Below are 18855 nucleotides of genomic sequence, written 5' to 3' on the forward strand. Positions count from 1 at the left end.
GCAGAGGGAGGCTAGTGCTACGTGATTGTAACTGGGAGTGAATATACAGGAGTGAGTGAAGGGACTGTGGGTGTGTCACCCCTCACACCTCCCCTGTAGATAACAGCTATCAATGCAGCAGAGTGCATGTGCACAAACTCTGCAGCCAGATTCCTGGGTTCAAAACCTCTCTCTCCACTCGATGACTGTAACCAACTTACATTATTTGTGTAGCTCAGGTTCCTCCTCTATAATATGAGGAATTATCAATACTTCTTCATCCCCTCATTTAGAGTTTCTGAGAATTAAATGTGTAAATATGTGTCAGGTGCTTGGATAATGACTGACATATAAAAGAATTTACATTTTATCTGTTGTGATTACTCATACTTTTATTATTAATAGTACAAAGGACTCGGACTTCTCAGGAAGAAGGAACATATGTCTGCTGTGTCCATTGCTTCCATAGCAACCCCGTGATGTGGGCAGCGCTGACCTCACCTGACACCTGAAGACAGGAGAACTCTGGGAGATTTCCATCTGTAGACACGAAGATGGCAAAAGGCAGAGTCGGTCATAAAAAGGAGGCCGTGTGACCCCAAAAATCAACTGGGACAGAGAGGAGGAGGAAGTGGGTGGTTGCAGGAAATCTTCCAAGGTCCCCTGAAGTCCACTCAGGCAGGCATCTGTCCTGTATATGAAACCAGGTGAAGGAGGACAGGTGGTCAGGCTGTGGAGACGTGTTCAGCTCCATCCTTACCCTCTGCCCCCTTCCCTTACTCCTTATTTGAAACAGAAAACAGGGTTGTTGCCCCAGCAGGACATCACCTTCACAGCTAAGTTCCTACAGGGAACAGCAAGGTAAAGAGCAGGTCTCCATCCAGTAGAGAAGCTGTAGCAATGGATGCAGGAAGGTGTCTGTTTCACATTGGTCTTCTGAGCTACGTGAGGGTGTGTGGGGGGAAGTAATTGATATCCAGACGTGATGACCAGATGTGATGAACCCTACAGGAGGCTAAAAAGGAGGACTTGAGCTCATACACTGCTGTTCACTTATTCATCCTGTGATTTGTTCTCATCCACTCACTGATTGTCCACTCATGCCGTGCACTGCTCTAGGTGCTAGGATCCTCCCTGGGTGACCATATTGGACAAAGTTCCACCTGTACAACTACAAAACATGTTTCCGTGAGACCCACAAGCAAAGTCGAGTTTAAGCAGCGCTAGTACTGGACAATTTTCCCCAGCAGGCTGAACCAGGACAGTGGGTAGTGGGGGAGTACACACTGTACAGTGCTGACCCCAGCCCTTCTCTTCCTCACTCCCCTCCTTGTCTCTCTTCCAGTCACTGAACTGGGGTGTGAGAAGCTCAGTCAGCTGCCATCTTTCCTCACAAGCCCACCTACCAGGCCATGGAGATAAGCCAGCTCTGCTTTTTGGCAACCCATCTTGCCCTCCTGGGCAGCCTTGTGGCTGGTATACCAGGGTGTGAAACTAGCAACCAGGCCCCGGGCAAGTCTGTCCTCTCTCCTCTCTGGAGGTGGGGGATGAGGGGAGTCTATGGAAAGGGTTGGGTTGCATGGGTGGGGTGAGTGCTGCCAACCATCTCTGGATATCTTCTGGGAAGTGGGCAGTATAACTCCATGAACAATTTTTGACTCTTAAAAGGTATTACTATGTGTTCAGTTTTTAAACAAAAGTATCCCAACTAACTCTAGCAGATGAGGGACCCCATCACTGAAACTTCCTTCCTGGACACAATCTTCTGTGTACACATCAGTGTAGTGGAATCACAAGATCCACGTTTGTTTTCTGACCTCATTCATGCCCAGGCTTCCTGAGACTCTTGGAAATTACTGTCTAACTGTAAGTCATGAGATAAGTCTAGGATGGAAACCTAGATAGCGTCTGGATGGGACTGGACTCCAGAACATACCTTCAGGTGCTTAGAGGGTTAGAACTATCAACTCTCAGTCCCTCTGGGGAGAGGAGAGGCCACTGATACTGAGTTCAGTCACCAATGGCCAATGATTCTATCAAATTGCCTACATCCAATCTTCAATTAAAACCCTAAATACTGGGTTCAGAGAGCCTCAGGGGAAGTGAACATTTCAAGAGATTGTGAGAGGGAAAAGTCCTGAGAGGACTTGGAGGTTCGGCACCCTCAAGTCCCCATTTTCCCTACACATCTACATTTCTTTATGGTTTATAATAACTGAGAGCACTAAGTAAAGGGCTTTCCTGAGTTCTGTGAGTGATTCTAATATGTTATTGAATGTGGAAGTGGGTCATATAACCTCTGAATTTATATTCATTGGTCATTTGTATAAATGATCACAGGACTTGTGATCAACACTTGAAATGTAGCCATCCTCAGAAATAGAGCCCTCACCTTGTGGGGTCTGGGTCACCTCTAGAGATTTAGATAGAAGTGACTTGACTCCTAGAATTTCAGTGGGTATTGTGGAACTGGTTGCTGTTGGCAGAGACCCTGCATATTTCGATTCTGGAACTCTTCTCTCCCATTTGTGCCTGGTGTGAGGGTCAGGGGCTCTGGGACTATATTATGTGGGGCAGAGAACTCAGAACCCCTTTCCAGTTCTCTGCATCATCAGAATTTCTGGAAGAATCGGGTACTTGATTAAGTGGATTGTGACAGAAGAGTGTCTTGAGCCACTTGGGAAGCCCCAGAATAGGAATAATGATACTTCACTCATAAGGTTGATAAATAAGAACAAGCTACCTTTTCTTGGAGTGTGAATTCAAGTGGGTCTTAGGAAGTATTACTATGAACTAAGCTAGTGGAGGTGATGGAATTCCAGCTAAGCTGTTTAAAATCCTAAGAGATGATGCTGTTAAAGTGCTACACTCAATATGTCAGCAAATTTGGAAAACTCTACAGTGGCCACAGAACTGGAAAATGTCAATTTGCATCCCAACCACAAGGAAGGGAAATGCCAAAGAATGTTCAAATGACCATACATTGTGCTCATTTCACTTGCTAGCAAGGTAATGCTCAAAATCCTTCAAGTTTGGCTTTAGCAATATGTGAACTGAGAACTTCCTGATGTGCAAGCTGGATTTAGAAAAGGAAGAGAAACCAGAGAGCAAACTGCAAACATCCTTTGGATGGTATAAAAAGCAAGAGATTTCCAGAAAAACATCTATCTACTTCCACTTCATTGATAATGCTAAAGTCTTCAACTATATGGATCACAGGAAACTGTGGAAAACACTTCATATATCTTTGAGATACCTGCACGCAAGAAGGAAATGGCAATCCACAAGAAGCTACAGTAAGAACCAGACATTGACTAACAGACTGGTGCAAAACTGGGAAAGGAATGCGTCAAGGCTGTATATTGTCACTCTCCTTATTTAACTTATATGCAGAGTACATCATGCGAAATGCTGGGCTGGATGAATCACAAGCTGGAATTAAGATTCCCCAGAGAAATATCAACAACCCCAGATATGCAGATGATACCACTCTAAGGCAGAAAATGAAGAAGAATCAATGAGCCTCTTGATGAGGGTGAAAGAGGAAAGTGAAAAATCTGGCTTAAAACTCAACATTCAGAGAACTAAGACAATGTCATCTGGTCCCATTACTTCATGGCAAATAAATGAGGAAAAAATGGAAACAGTAACAGACTTTATTCTCCTGAGCTCCAAAATCAATGCAGACAGAGACTGCAGCCATGGAATTAAAAGACACTTGCTTGCTCCTTGGAAGAAATCTATGGCAAACCTAGACAGCATATTAAAAACCAGAGACATCACTTTGCCAACAAAGGTCATATAGTCAAAGCTATGACTATTTTTCCAGTAGTCCTGTATGGATGTGAGAGTTGGACCTTAAAGAAGGCTGAGTGCGAAAGAATTGATGCTTTCAAATTGTGGTGCTGGAGAAGACTCTTCAGAGTCCCTTGAACAGCAAGGAGATCAAATCAGTCAATGATAAAGGAAATCGACCCTGAATACACATTGGAAGGACTGATGCTGAAGCTGAAGTTTCAATACTTTGGCCACCTGATTTGAAGAGCTGACTCATTGGAAAGACCCTGATGCTGGGAAGGATGGAAAGCAAGAGGAGAAGGGGACAACAGAGGATGAGATGGTGGGATGGCATCATTGTTTCAATGAACATGAGTTTGAGCAAATTCCTGGAGACAGTGAAGGACAGGGAAGCCTGGAATGCTGCAGCCCATGGGGTCCCAAAGAGTGGAACATGACTTAGCAACTGAATAACAACAAACTTCTCCTGAGGGCATCCCTCAGGAGGTAACGGCCTTTACCCCATCACGGGTAAGGGCCTGCCTGCCAATGCAGGAGAGCAGGTTAGACCACTGGATTGGGGAGATGCCCTGGAGTAGGGAATGGCAATCCACTCCAGTATTCTTGCTTGAGAAATCCCACAGACAGAGGAGCCTGGAGGGCTATAGTCCATGGGGTCACAAAAAGAGTCAGAGAGGACTTAGGGACTAAACAACAACAAGAGTGGGATAATGACTTGGTATTAATGAAAAGAGATTTGCTTAAGTAACTCACTGTGCTGCTGTGTGGTCTTGGGCAAGTCATTTCATCTCCTGGAAACACAGATTCTTTTTTTTGTAAAAGAGAATGATGGTGTCTGCATTAAGAAATCGCCAGACTCAGTTACTTTTGAAAATCATGTTGATTACTCACTAATGTGCTTTGAACACCACAGAACAAGGCTAATCGTCTAGAACCAAATCGAGTTTTAGTCTCCTCGGCTCCTGCTGCTCTTTAAATGTGCTGTCAACTATAGTAAATAAAGGGACAAATAGGATGAAGTTCACCATCAGGAAGTTCCCCGAGTGTCATAGTGGAGTCATGGTGTCTCTTCCAAACAGGTCTCCTTCTTTCTTAGAGGTAACTGAAAGCCTTCTTGCTTCAGTGAGTGACCTTACCCAGGTCTAGCCCCTTTTCCACCCCACCTTGCCATTATTTGACTCTCTGGTCAAAAGAGTTAGTGTTAACTATCATAATTACCCATTATTATTATTTCAAAGGACTTTGGCTTTGCTGGGAAAAGAATATATATGTCTATGGAGGCCATAGACACTGCTTTCAAAACAACCCCACGAAGTCAGCAGCATGATCTCAAGTAACAAATGAAAACGAGGGAAATTGCAGGCCACAGATCACACAGTTAGGAAAAGGCAGAACTGGGACACAAACTGAGGTCCTCTGACCCCAAAAGCACAGGAGGCGAGACAGGAGTTGAGGGGAGAGAGTAGGGGGTTACAAGTGGCTGCAGCAAAGCCTCTCTGGATTTCTTCTGGTAAATTAGGCATTTTTAATGCAGGAACATTTCTTGATCTCAAAAGGTATAATTATGTGTTTAGTGTAAACAACAACAACAACAAAATCCTACTTGACTCTATCAGATCAGGGACCTCATAACCGAGATCCTAGTCCTGGTCCCTGCCTTGTACCTACTGTAGTGTCATAACAAGTTGCAAATTTGATCCCTGTCTCTGTTCATGCCCCAGGACCCCTGAAACATTGGGAATTTTCGGTATATTCAAAATCATGAGATGAGTGAAGGATGGGACCTGAGATAGAGTCTGGATGGGACTGGACTCCAGAACACACCATCAGGTAATTAGAGGGTTTAAACTATTAACCCCTATTCCCTCTGGGAACAGGAGAGGGGACAGATACTGAGTTTAATCACCAGTGGCCAAAGATTCAATCAACTTTCCTACTTCCAACCCTCAATTAACATACATGAACATTTGGTTCAGAGAGCTTCAGAGGAGATGATCTCATCAAGAGATTGAGAGCAGGGAGAACCCTAAAAGGGCCTGGAGGCTCAGCATCTCCAACTCTCTATTTATCCTACACTTCTCCTCCATTTGGCTTTCCCTGAGTTTTATGCTTTATAATAACTTGGGGCAGTAAGTAAAGGGCTTTTCTGAGTTCTGTGAGGGTTTCTAATAAATAATACGGCAGATGGGTCATGGAACCTCTGAGTTTACAGCCAGTTGGTCACACACGTAAATGACAGCAGGATTTGTTATCAACACTTGAAGGTATGACAGTCCTCAGAGACCAAGCCCTCCCTTGTGAGATCTGGGTCACCTCTGTGGATTTAGTGTCAGAAGTGAATTGACTCCTGGATGCCCAGTGGGTTTGAGAGAACTGGGTACTGTTGGTGGAGACCCTGCATGTTTGGAATCAGGGACAAATCTCAAACTGACTCTTCTCTACCATTTGTGTCTACTATGAGGGTCAGGGCTCTGCAATTATATTATGTGGGGCAGAGCACTCAGAACCCCTTCCCTATTCTCTGCATTGTCAGAATAGTTGGCAGAATGAGGTATTGATTAAACAGGTTGTGACTTATCCTGATCCTAACACTCAAATGCTTTGTGTCCTGGGGCAAGTCATCTACAGTTTCCTCACCTGAACATGGGGACCCAGTTACATGAATTTTTTGAAAGGATCACCAGTCCTGAGTACAAAAAGTTTGCACATTTGTGGTCAATGGTGTCCATTTTCCACCAGAATGTTTTACTCCAAAAGACTTGTATACCTACATTTCTTTACCCCTCTAAAAAAACTTATGTATCAAATCATGATCATTTCTGTTATGAAATTCATCAGAACACTGAGTGGCAAATGAGCTTCTGCCCTGCAGAGGCAAGTGCAGGGAGAGCAGGAAATCTCTTATATACGTCACAGTGTCGATATTGCCTCAATACGCCATTATTCCAGCTCCCATGATGTAACGAAAGTGAACACACTGGTGGCTCTTCTTCCATGCATTTCTCTAGTACAGCATAATGCCTTCCCACTTTTTCTTTCAACTCTTTATTTGTATTGGAGTGTAATCAATTAACAATATTGTGATAGTTTCAGGTGGTCAGCAAAGGGACTCAGCCATACATATACACGTATCCATTCTCCCCTAAACTCTCCTCCCATCAAACATGCCACACAACACTGAGAGGCTTTGCATGTGCTATACAATAGGTCTTGTTGGTTATCCAACTTCACACTTTATTTGGTAATGGTGAAAAGTTCCTATCATATACATCCAGAAAATAGTATTATAAACCCACAGACCATTTTCAGCTCTAATCATTACCAACATGTGGAGAACATTCCTAATATGTATCCTCTATTTTTGTTCTTTTGGAGCTGGTCAGAGGCATTATGCCAATTAATCTATAGATATTCAGCAACAATATGTAATTATTTGCAGCATTATCTTGTCTCTGTGATGCCTAACAACATTGGTAATAATGCCCTGGACAGAAGGATATCAAAGGGCCTTTCCACATTCACCCTCTGCACCCCGACCATCTCTATTGCAAACAGACTGGTGGTTTCAGTTGTTCACCTGGTAGACCAAACAGTGATTACCATCCTCTATTTGACCAAGATCCTCCCATCTTTACAACCCTGTGGCCTGACTTCTGCCTGCAGTCTCCATACACAGATCCCTGCAAGGCTAAAATAACCAAGTCTGGGATCTTTGAGTCCTTTGTATTTGTCAGCTTCAAAGCAAAGAAGAACAATGTCAAGATGGGGGAGGACTATCCTGACCCACAGTGGTGCTATCAGGGCCTGGGCTAAGACAGGAGGCAGCACTGTAGAGGGGTAGAGGATGGGCTGCAGTCCATGGGGTCTCAGAGAGCTGGACATGACTGGGCGCCTAAACAGCAGCAACACCCCTCACATGTGCACAGTAATTTACAGCTTGCAATGCAGCAGAGCGCATGTGCACAGACTCTTAAAGTCAGATCTTTGGGTCCAACCCTCTCTCTACAAGTTATGAGCTAAGGAAATTGCTTTATTTCTTTTATCTCAGGTACTTCCTAGGTAACATGAGGACATATTAACAGTTTCTCCCCTTTAAAGATTTTTGAGGATTAGATGAGTTATATTTGTCAGGTGCTTAGCATAATGCCTGCCACAATGAAGAATTTAAGTTTTACCTGGAGTAATTACTCATTACTGTTATTACTAACACTGCAAAGGACATTGACTTCTCAAGGAGAAGGAATATATGCCTGTTGCATCCGTTGATCCCACAGCAACCACATGATGTGGGCAGCGCGGATCTCACGTGATACCTGAAGACACGGGATTCTAGGAGATTTAAATCCTCAGGAATAAAGTTAGGAAAATGCAGAGGTGGCTCCCACACTGAGGTTATCTGACCCCAAAACCACTGAGGGAGAGAGCAGGAGTAAGGGGGTGACTCCAGGTGATCATCCAAGGTCCCCTGAAGTCCAATTAGGCAGGCAGCTCTCCTGTTGGTGAAACCACGTGAGGAGCAGCTATTGGTTATGCTGTGGAGACATGTTCAGCTCACAGGTCCCCCTCTGCCCCCTCCCCTTATTGCTTTTTCAATGCATAAACAGGCTTATGTGCCAGAGCAAAATCACCTTCTCCAGCTAAGTCCCTGCCCGGACCAGTGCCTGGTGAAGGGCAAATGTCCATCCAGTGGAGAAGCTGGGGCAGTGATTGTAGGAAGGTGACCTGTGTCACACCTGTCATCTGAGGTAGGTGAGGGGGGTCAGGGCATGGAGGCCCAGATGTGATGACACCTACACGAGGCTGAAAAGGAGGACCTGGGCTAACACACTACTTTTCACTCACATGTCTTGTGATTTGCTCTCATCTACCCATTGACCATACATCGTGTGCCATGCACTACTGTAGGTGCTGAGATGCTCCCTGAGGGATCATATTGGACAAAACTGCATCTGCCTGATCACAATCTGTGTCTACATGAGACCATAGGCATAGGCAAGTCTGAGAACTGCTGTTCCTGGACATTTGGCCCCTGCAGACAGAAGCAGGAGGCATGCCTTGGAGGGAGATTTTGCAATAAACAAGACTGACCCAGCTCCTCCCCTTCCCCACTCCCCTCCTCATTGCCTGATCCCACCCCTCAGCCAGGATATTAGAAGCTCAGTCCGTCCCCAGCATCCTCAGGAGCCCTCCTGCAAGGCCACCAAGATGAACCGGCTCTGCCTCTCTGCAGCCCTTCTCTTCCTCCTGGTTATCCTGGTGGACAGCACTCCGGTGTATGAACACCATACCCAGGACCAAGGTAGGTCCAGGCTCACCTCTCCTCTACAGGTTCTGGGGAAATGATGGAAGTCCATGGAATGGGGAGGGCAGGTGTTAGGTGGGTGCTGCCAACCCTCTCTGGATTTCTCCTGTCACATTGGCCAGGATTTTTGCTTGTCTGGCTGGTTTTGGCAGCATTGGTCTTCCTGCCTAAGAGAGAATATTCTCTAGTTACAGGGTTACGTTCTCATTGTGGTGTGTGGGCTTCTCATCGTGGTGGCTTCTCTTGTTGCAGATCAGGGACTCTAGGCATCTGGGCTCAGTAGTTGCAGATCACCTGCTTAGTTGCCCCAAGGCATGTGGAATCTTCCCAAACCAGGAATCAAACTCATGTCCCCTGAATTGGCAGACCAATTCTTATCCCCTGGACCACCAGGGAAGTCTGAATTTGCAAACTTTTGTCTCCATTGGCATCATGATTCTCATAAGGATATATATTAAAATTTTATATTAAATATGTATATATCCCACCCAAGTCTACCAGATCAGGGACCCCATTTCTAAGACTCTCTATCCCTGGTCCCTACCTTGTCCCTGAACCTCACTGTAGTGTAGTAATAGAAAGTTGCATATTTGTTCCTTCTCTTGGTTAATGGTCCAGGCCTCCTAAAAATTCTTGGAATTTACTGACTTTATAGACAGAGTAAAAAATGCGACTCAAGGTAACCTCAAGATGCAGTTGATCTCCAAGAAACCTCAAATATCCATTTTGAGGTTACAGTTTTCACCACCTCTCATTCTAGCACCTCTGAGCACAGGGGAGGGAACTGAGAGTGGCATCAATCACCAAAGGCAGATGATCCAACCAGTACGGGTGTTTAGTGAACCCTAGAAAGAAATACATAAATACTAGTCTCAGAGGGCTTGTGGATTGGTGAGTACACGAAGATGACATGAGGGTGCTCTGCTCACTAGGGCACAGAGGCTGGACACACCTCCCTCCCTCTCTGCCATATAAATTTCCTCCATTCTACTTGCTTGAGTTATATTTTGTATATTAATTTGGGAATAGTTAGCAAGGCATTTTCCAAAATTTATCCGGCAGTTCCATGGTGCTGTTGAATTTGAAAGTGAGGTCATGGATACCCCGATTTTCCCTATTTGATCACAAGCATGAGTGACTCTGAACCTCATGGCTGGCATCTGAACTGAGGATGGTCTTGAGCCCTCAACCTGCAGAATCTGCATTAACTCCATAGATTTCAAATCAGAAGTAAACTGATTTGCTGGATACCCAGTGGGTGTTTGGAAAACTGGTTGCTGTAGGTAAAGATACCAGATATTTGTTGTCAGAGAAAAACCCAGATTCACTGTGATTTAGGGATTCAGGTGATGCTTCGAAAGCAGGAGTAATGAAAGTAGGACATTGCACCCAGAAACTGTTCTCAGTTATCTGTATTTTCAGAACTCCTGGTAGAATCAGGTAGTGTATCAAATGGGTTGCAACATGATAGTATCTTGTTCTGGCCCTACCACCCACATGCCACGTGGGTAAGTCATCTGCAATTTTCTCATCTGAAGAGGGGTACATGTTGTATGGGGTTTTGAACACATTACCAGTTATGAATATAAAGAGTTGGCTCACATTTCATGGTGAATTCTGTGCATTTTCCACCAAGATGTGTTAATCTGAAAACAATTTCTCTACCTACTTGCTTTGGGCAAGAAAGATATTTAGGTTCAAATGATGATTATTCCTCTAATATGAAAAACAACCAGAAGGCCTGATGAATAAGCAGAGCCGCTGCAGAGAAAACAAGAAACACAGCCCTGTGTAGATTTGCCCCTGGGACCAAGGCTGATACAATATTAGTAAAGTCTGGAGAAGGAAATGGCAACCCACTCCAGTGTTCTTGCCTGGAGAATCCCAGGGACGGGGGAGCCTGGTGGGCTGCCATCTATGGGGTCACACAGAGTCGGACATGACTGAAGTGACTTAGCAGCAGCAGCAGTCAGGACCTTTCCTTTGTCCTCTTTTGACTATGATTTTATTATCCACATTTGTCCTATCCCTTGTTAACTGCTATCATTTTATAATGTATATTTGATCCTTGCCCTGGTTCATGGGCCAGGCCTCTTGAAACTCCTGGAATTTCCTGTCTTTCGTAGGTCTGGAGACAAGCCATGGAAGGAGACTTGAGAAGCGTTCAGTAACAGATCTGATTTCAGCTTTCATGGATGCTATGGTTATAGGTTTGAACTTCTTGCACCTCTGGGGAGAGGAGAGGGCACTAAGATTGAGAACAGTCACCACTGGCCAATGATTCAGTCAATATACCTGTTTAGTGAAACCTCAATACAAATCCATGAATGTGGGCATTCAGGGAGCTTTTCGAGTGGCAACACATGGCAGTGATTTGAGGGCTCTGTGTTCTCTAGGGCGTGGAGACTCCCCACACCTCCACTTCCACTTTGCCTTGCACATCTCACTCATTTTGCTGTGCCTAGATTTATCCTTTATAATAATGTGAGATCCGCATTTGAGTGGTCTTCCTGAGTTTGGTCATCAGATTTACTGAGTTATTGAACATGGAGTGGGGTAATGAAACTTTTGTGTTTTGTATACTTTATCAAATCACTACCACTTCGCTGTCATCTGAACTGAGGACAACTTTGAGCCCTCAACATGCAGAATCTGTGCTAACTTCTTCAGTTCATATCAGAAGTAAATTGACTTGTTGTACATTTAGTGGGTGTTTGGAGTATTGGATTTCTTACAGGAGACACCACATATTTGGTGTCAGGGTAACCCAGACTCACTTTCCCTGTGCTTGGGAGCTGGCGAGAGTCTTGGGAAGGGGAGTAATGAAAATACTGCACCCAGAAACTCTCACAAATTATCAATATTTTCAGAGTTCCTGGCAGAATAGTGTAATATAGCAAATGAGTTGAAACAGGGCAATTTCTTGTCCCAATCCTGCCACCCACATGCTGTGTGTTCTGGGACAAGTCATCCACAGTTTCCTCATCTGAACAGCAGGGACATGCTACATGGATTCTTTGAACATATTACCAGGCATAAAGAGTTTATTTGCATGCCATGGCCAATTTGGTCATTTTCCACCACAATATGTACATTTGAAAAAATCCCTCTACCTACTTCCTTGGGGCCAGAAAGTATATTTATGTGTCAAATAATGATTATCCCTCTATTATAAAAATTAATCAGAAAGACCTGGGACCCCTGAGCAGAGTAACTGCAGGGAAAGAATGAAACACAGCCCTTTTATAGCTGGTTCATGGGACCAAGGCTGATACAATATTAGCAAAATCTCCAGGCCTTTTCCCTTGTCCACTTTTGACTATCATTTTATTATCCATGTTTGATCCCTTCCTGATTCATGGTCCAAGACTCATGAAAATGTTGGAATTTTTGTCTTTTATAGTTGCCGAGCTTCTTAAAGGAGTGGGATTCGATGAATTAAAAGGATTGCCTCAAACAATGAGTAAGGGTTTGAACTTTCTCTACTTGTGGGGAGAAGGGAGGGATCTGAGATTGAAATTGGTCACCACTGGCCAATGATTTAATAAATATGTCTATTAAGTGAAACCTCAAAAAAAATATCCATCAATATAGGCTCAGAGAGCTTATGAAGTAGAAACCAGTGGTGGTGATGTGAGAGTGCTGTGCTCACCAGGACATGGAGGCTCCACCCACCTCCACTCCTCCTTTGCCCTAAACATCTCCTCCAGTTCCTGGTTCCTGAGTTTTATCCTGTACCTTAACCTTAGAACAATAAGAGTCTTCCTGAGCTCGTTCTCCTGTTCTATTGTTATTGAGCATTGAGGTGGGGTCATGGAAACTCCCACTTTTAGTCACTTGGTCAAGAGCATGAGTGACTCGAGAACACATGGCTGATATCTGAAGTCAGGACAATATTGATTCCTCAACCTGTGGAATCAGCACTAACTCCACAGATACGGTATTAGAAGTCAGCTGACTGTGGTTCACCCCTTGAGTGTTGGGAACTGGATGGTGTTTGTGGAGAAACCATGTATTTCATGTCAGGGAAAAAACCAGATTCACCTTCCCCTGTGATTTGAGGGCTCACATGAGGCTTGGGGAGAGGTAAGTAGTGAAAGTAGGACACGTCTCCCAGAAACTCTTACCAGTTATCTGTATTCTCAAGTTCCTAGCAAATCAGTAGCGTATCAAATGGCTTGTGACCTGACAAGCTTGTCCTGATGAGGCCACCCACATGCTTGTGTGCTGGGGCAACATACAAGGAAACTTCATTTGCAGTTTCCTCATCTGAACAAGGGAAACATGTTCCATGAGTTCTTTGAACAGATGACGAGTCACGAATACAAAGTTTATTCACTTTTGATGGCCAGATTTGTCCATTTTCCACCACAATATGTTGATCTGAAAAGCATTTCTCTACCTACTTGCTTTGGACAAATAAAAACATTTCTTTATCAAGTAATGATTATTCCTCTATTATTAAAAACTAATTAAAAGATGTGGAACCACGGAGGGAAGCAACTTCAGGGAAAGCAAGAAACAGCCCTTGTGTAGTAGGCTGTGGGACCAAAGCTGGTACAATATTACGAAAGTCTCCAGGCCCTTTCCCTTGTTCTTTTTTGACTGTTATTTTCTTATCCACGTTGATCCTTTCCCCGTTTCATGGACCAGGCCTCCTGGACACACTTGTAATTTACTCCCTTTCATAGGTCAGATGATGATTTCTGGAAGGCAACTGGAGAACCATGCAGTAGAGGTGTTCCCAACACAAACGCTCAGAGAAGAGAATAAAGGTTTGTAGTTTCTGCACCTCTGGGGAGAGGAAAGTTCACTGGGAATGACAGCAATCACCAATGGCTAATGATCCAACCACTAGGCCTGTTTAGTGAAATCTAGGAAGAAATACATAAACGCTGGGGTCAGGAAGCTTGTGGGTTGGCAAATACTGGAAGATAATGTAAGGGTGTTCTGCTCACTAGGGGACAGAGGCTGCGCACACTCCCATCCCCACACATCTCCTCCATTGTACTGCCTTGAATTATATTTTGTATATCAATCTGGGAAGAGTAAGCAAGGTTTTCCTCAGTTTAGCTGCAGATTCTATTTAGTTGTTGAATGTGAAGGTGGGATATGGATTCCCTGATTTTAGCCATTTGGTCACAAGCATGAGTGACTTGAGACCTCGTGGCTGGCAGCCGAACTGAGGACAGTCTTGAGCCCGTAACCTGCAGAATCTGCAGTAACTCCATGAATTTCAAATCAGAAGTAAATGGGCTAGCTGGACACCCAGTGGGTGTTTGGGAAATTGGTTTGTCTTTGTAGGGACAGCACATATTTGTTGTCTGGGAAAAACCCAGACTCATTCTCCCTTGTGATTCAGGGGCTCAGAGATGTTCTAAAAAAGGGAAGCAATGACAATAGGGCATTGCATCCAGAAACTGTTCTCAGTTATCTATTTTTCCAGATTTCCTGGCAGAATCAGGTAGTGTATCAGATGAGTTGTAATTTGAGAGTATCTTGTCCTGGCCCTGCCACTCACATGCCATGTCCTGGGGCAAGACATCTGCAATTTTCTCATCTAAACAGGGGATGCAGGTTGCATGGGTTTTTGAAGAGATTACCAGTCATGAATATAAAGATTTGAATCACATTTCATGGTGAATTTTGGGCATTTTCCACCAAGAAGTTTAATCTGGAAACAATTTCTCTACCTACTTGTTCGAGTAAGAAAGTATATTTAGGTGCCATATAACGATTATTACCACTTCCCAGGTGGTGCTGGTGGTAAAGAACCCACCTGCCAAAGCGGGAGACCTGAGTTCGATCCCTGGGTCAGGAAGATCCCCTGGAGAAGGGCACGGAAACCCACTCTAGCATTCTTGCCTGGAGAATCCCATGGACAAGGGAGCCTGGTAGGCTACAGTCCATGGGGTCGCAAAGAGTTGGAAATGACTGAGTGACTTCACTTTCACTTTTCACTTTTCTGGGCTCATGAGGGTCTTCCAAACTCATCAACTTCACATATCAAAAGACACTTTTATTGTTCTCATCACATGAGAAATATTAAGATTTTTAGGAACAGTGTCAGGAAAAGCATGAAAAAACAAATACGTACATTTCTTCTTACAATCACAGTATCAATAGTATCAATATTCAATTTATAGAATCCCTGTGAGGTAACCGAAGTAAACACAGTGTTATGTTTTCTTCATGCTTTTTTCCATTATAGCACGATTCCTTCAAAATTTTTATTAATGATTAGTTTTACTAATGATTTTATTAAAATTTTATTAATAACCATACACATAAGTGCAGAGAATATTAATAGTATTATAAAACTCAGGCATCCAGACCCAGTAATTAGTGACACATAAGGAATATTTCTTACCTGTGACCTGTTTATGTTGTAGAGTTGTGGGGGTTTTTTTTGAGCATTTCTGTGTTTATTGGGGTGAGTTAGTAGTTGCAGACCCCAGGTTCAGTAGTTATGGCATACCGACTTAGTGCCTACAGTATTTGGGGTTTAGTTTTCTGACAATGGATTGAACCCAGAATTTCTTTCTTGGAAGGCAGATTCTTAACCACTGGACCACCAGGGAAGCCTTATAGAAGTTTTAAGGTGAATCAAAGGCATTATCCCAATTTTGCTTGGTACTTCATGAAAAAGTATACATTTGTACATGATTACTGTATCCAGGAGATGGTGAAGGACAGGGAAGCCTGGCTGCAGTCCATGGGGTCGCAAAGAGTCCAACACGACTGAGCGAATGAACAACTACAACTGTATCATGTCATGCCTAGCAACATTCAGAATTACGTTCCAGAAAGAGGTTTTTCAATTTGGGCTTTCAATTTAAATGGGCTTTTCAATTTGACCACCCCCCACAACCCTAACATTCTCTATTCCAAACAAACTGGTGGTTCTAGTTGTTGACCTCTTACAGAGCTGTGATGACCATCATCATAACTGATGATTCCCCTCTCATTCCAGCAGATTCTAAGCCTGCCTTCTGCCTGGAGCCTAAAGTAACAGGTCACAGCAAGTCCTCATGGCCCAGGTACTTCTACAATGCCGAAACCGGTCACTGTGAGCAGTTTACATATGGCGGCCTCGGAGGGAACAAAAACAACTTCATAACAGAAGAGGAGTGCATGAAGACCTGCGGTCAAGGGGCTGGTTCCCTGCGGTAAGACAGGGCCCGGGGCACAGGAGGAGGGGAAGGGCTGGGGAAAGGGGCGGAGCTCAGGGGACCACACACCATTCACCCTGCACAGTCTTCCTCCTCACTGCTGCCAGGAGGAGAGGCTGCAGTGTCCTGTGAAACCACACTGAGCGAGTTCTCCAGGGAGAGGATGGCAGAAGGTCAACCCTGGAGGCCTCTTTGTGATCATCTCAGACTGATCACATGCTCCCCTTTCTCAGTTGGGAACACTGACTCAGCCACCCTCCAGGGAAGGTCTGCAGTGCTCCTGAGCACCCCACCTAGGCTTGGAAAATTCACTTCCATCTTGTTTGTGATTTGGGTCATGGGACCATAGTTCCATATTTTTTTGAAAACATAGGATCTGTCAAGATGACAGGCCTAGAATGATGTCTGGGCCTACAATGTTGGCACTCAGCAAATTCTTTTTTTTTTTTTTTTTGCAGGGAACATGCAAAAAGTGGTCCCCAGAAACCCTGAAGTCTGAGGAGGACCCCTGCAGGGCTGGGCTTTGGCTGTTTCTGAAACAGTTCAGTCTCCTCACAGTTCTCTCCTCTACCCTCATCAGCCAGACGTGTCCATTTCCTTTCCTCCATGGGTCTACATGTCTTAATTCTGTCTCATCCAGTTGGCTCAGTACCATGAGAACATGTCTTCCCTTTATCCCTAGCACTTTGCACGGTTCCTGGCTAAGGAGACAGTTCATAATTATTTGAGGAAGGAAGGAAGGGATGCAGAAACACATTCCCCATGACCAGAGTAACTAGAGAGCTGGCGGTTTTACGACAGGATTTTTGTTTTAACCCCCATCCTCACGGCATCCTCACTTTCAACCCCTTCCCCACCATCACTGCTTTCTTTGTGCGTGGCCAAGGTGGAATTTCCAGCCTCCAGTTTTCAGCATCAGTCATGAGAGAAGAGTTTGGGATAAAGAAGCTCCTTGCTGCATTTTCTTTTCTGTGGCTTCACACACTGTGGCTTATATTTCAATAAATGCATATTCAAAATTAAACTGACTGGAGTTTGCAACTACAAACCTTAACCAATAGGGTCCATGGAAATGGTGGTCCTTCTCAATGTTCTGCAGAGTAGTGGGCACCTCCTGTTTCCCAGTCCACAGACTGTGCACTACTGGGTATAGGAAGCAAATCCATTATAGCATCATCGACCTCTTAGTAGGCCCCCATGCTACACAAAACCTGGGAGACAGACACCTCTACATGACAGCTTTTATTCCTTTCTTCTAAGTTCAGTTAAATTTGGGGGCAAGTTGTCCTACTGGATTCTCAGAAGGAGAATGCGCTTTAGGCTCTATTGTCCACTTTTCTAAAGAATCCAATACCCTGAGGTGACTTGTGGGGAGGAGGTTTCTTAGTTCAGTTAAAGAAGAGCAAGTACCCTTTAGTGCCCCAGGCTCTGTGTTAGCCTGCATTTTGCCTGCACGGTTCTATTAACCATCCTAAGAGTCCTTCAAGAGAGGCTATGGAGGCATAGTGATGACGCTTAGCTGCTGCATTCATTTCCTAACATGGCAGCTTCCCACTCTCAAGTAGAGGCATGTGGATGATGTTTTCCTGGTCTGTGTCAGAGAAGATGTAGGATAGAGGCACTTTGGGAAAACAGAGTATCTGTTTCATGACAGATGAGTAAAGTGAGCCATGGAGACCACAGTATGCACAGATCAGATCAGATCAGTCGCTCAGTCATGTCCGACTCTTTGTGACCCCATGAACTGCAGCACGCCAGGCCTCCCTGTCCCTCACCAACTCCCAGAGTTCACCCAGACTCACATCCATCGAGTCAGTGATGCCATCCAGCAATCTCATCCTCTGTCGTCCCCTTCTCCTCCTGCCCCCAATCCCTCCCAGCATCAGAGTCTTTTCCAATGAGTCAACTCTTCGCATGAGGTGGCCAAAGTACTGGAGTTTCAGCTTTAGCATCATTCCTTCCAAAGAAATCCCAGGGCTGATCTTCAGAATGGACTGGTTGGATCTCCTTGCAGTCCAAGAGACTCTCAAGAGTCTTCTCCAACACCACAGTTCAAAAGCATCAATTCTTTGGCGCTCAGCCTTCTTCACAGTCCAACTCTCACATCCATACATGACCACAGGAAAAACCATAGCCTTGACTAGACGAACCTTTGTTGGCAAAGTAATGTCTCTGCTTTTGAATATGCTATCTAGGTTGGTCATAACTTTCCTTCCAAGGAGTAAGCGTCTTTTAATTTCATGGCTGCAGTCACCATCTGTAGTGATTTTGGAGCCCAGAAAAATAAAGTCTGACACTGTTTCCACTGTTTCCCCACCTATTTCCCATGAAGTGGTGGGACTGGATGCCATGATCTTCATTTTCTGAATGCTGAGCTTTAAGCCAACTTTTTCACTCTCCACTTTCACTTTCATCAAGAGGCTTTTGAGTTCCTCTTCACTTTCTGCCATAAGGGTGGTGTCATCTGCATATCTGAGGTTATTGAGATTTCTCCCTGCAATCTGGATTCCAGCTTGTGTTTCTTCCAGTCCAGTGTTTCTCATGATGTACTCTGCATATAAGTTAAATAAACAGGGTGACAATATACAGCCTGGATGAACTCCT

The 18855-nt window shown here is 44.4% G+C and overlaps 1 protein-coding gene and 1 long non-coding RNA gene across 3 annotated transcripts; one reads left to right on the forward strand and one right to left on the reverse strand.

Moving 5' to 3' along the window:
* Positions 1-362: 362 nt before the first annotated feature.
* On the reverse strand, positions 363-2573 carry LOC132346861 (uncharacterized). Its single transcript, XR_009496826.1, has 3 exons — positions 2372-2573; positions 808-994; positions 363-670 (listed from the first exon to the last, which is right to left on the reverse strand). It is a non-coding gene; the product is annotated as an uncharacterized lncRNA (long non-coding RNA).
* A 2856-nt stretch (positions 2574-5429) lies between these two features.
* On the forward strand, positions 5430-17275 carry TKDP4 (trophoblast Kunitz domain protein 4). Of its 2 annotated transcripts, XM_059892416.1 has the most exons (7): positions 5430-5607; positions 8919-9076; positions 11206-11289; positions 12483-12542; positions 13771-13854; positions 16053-16248; positions 16710-17275. In XM_059892416.1, exons 1-7 carry the CDS (start codon positions 5555-5557, stop codon positions 16741-16743), a joined length of 669 nt encoding a protein of 222 aa, XP_059748399.1. In that variant the 5' UTR covers positions 5430-5554; the 3' UTR covers positions 16744-17275.
* The last annotated feature ends 1580 nt before the right edge of the window (positions 17276-18855 follow it).

This window comes from Bos taurus, chromosome 13, assembly GCF_002263795.3.
Source record: "Bos taurus isolate L1 Dominette 01449 registration number 42190680 breed Hereford chromosome 13, ARS-UCD2.0, whole genome shotgun sequence".
Taxonomy (NCBI): Eukaryota; Metazoa; Chordata; class Mammalia; order Artiodactyla; family Bovidae; genus Bos; species Bos taurus.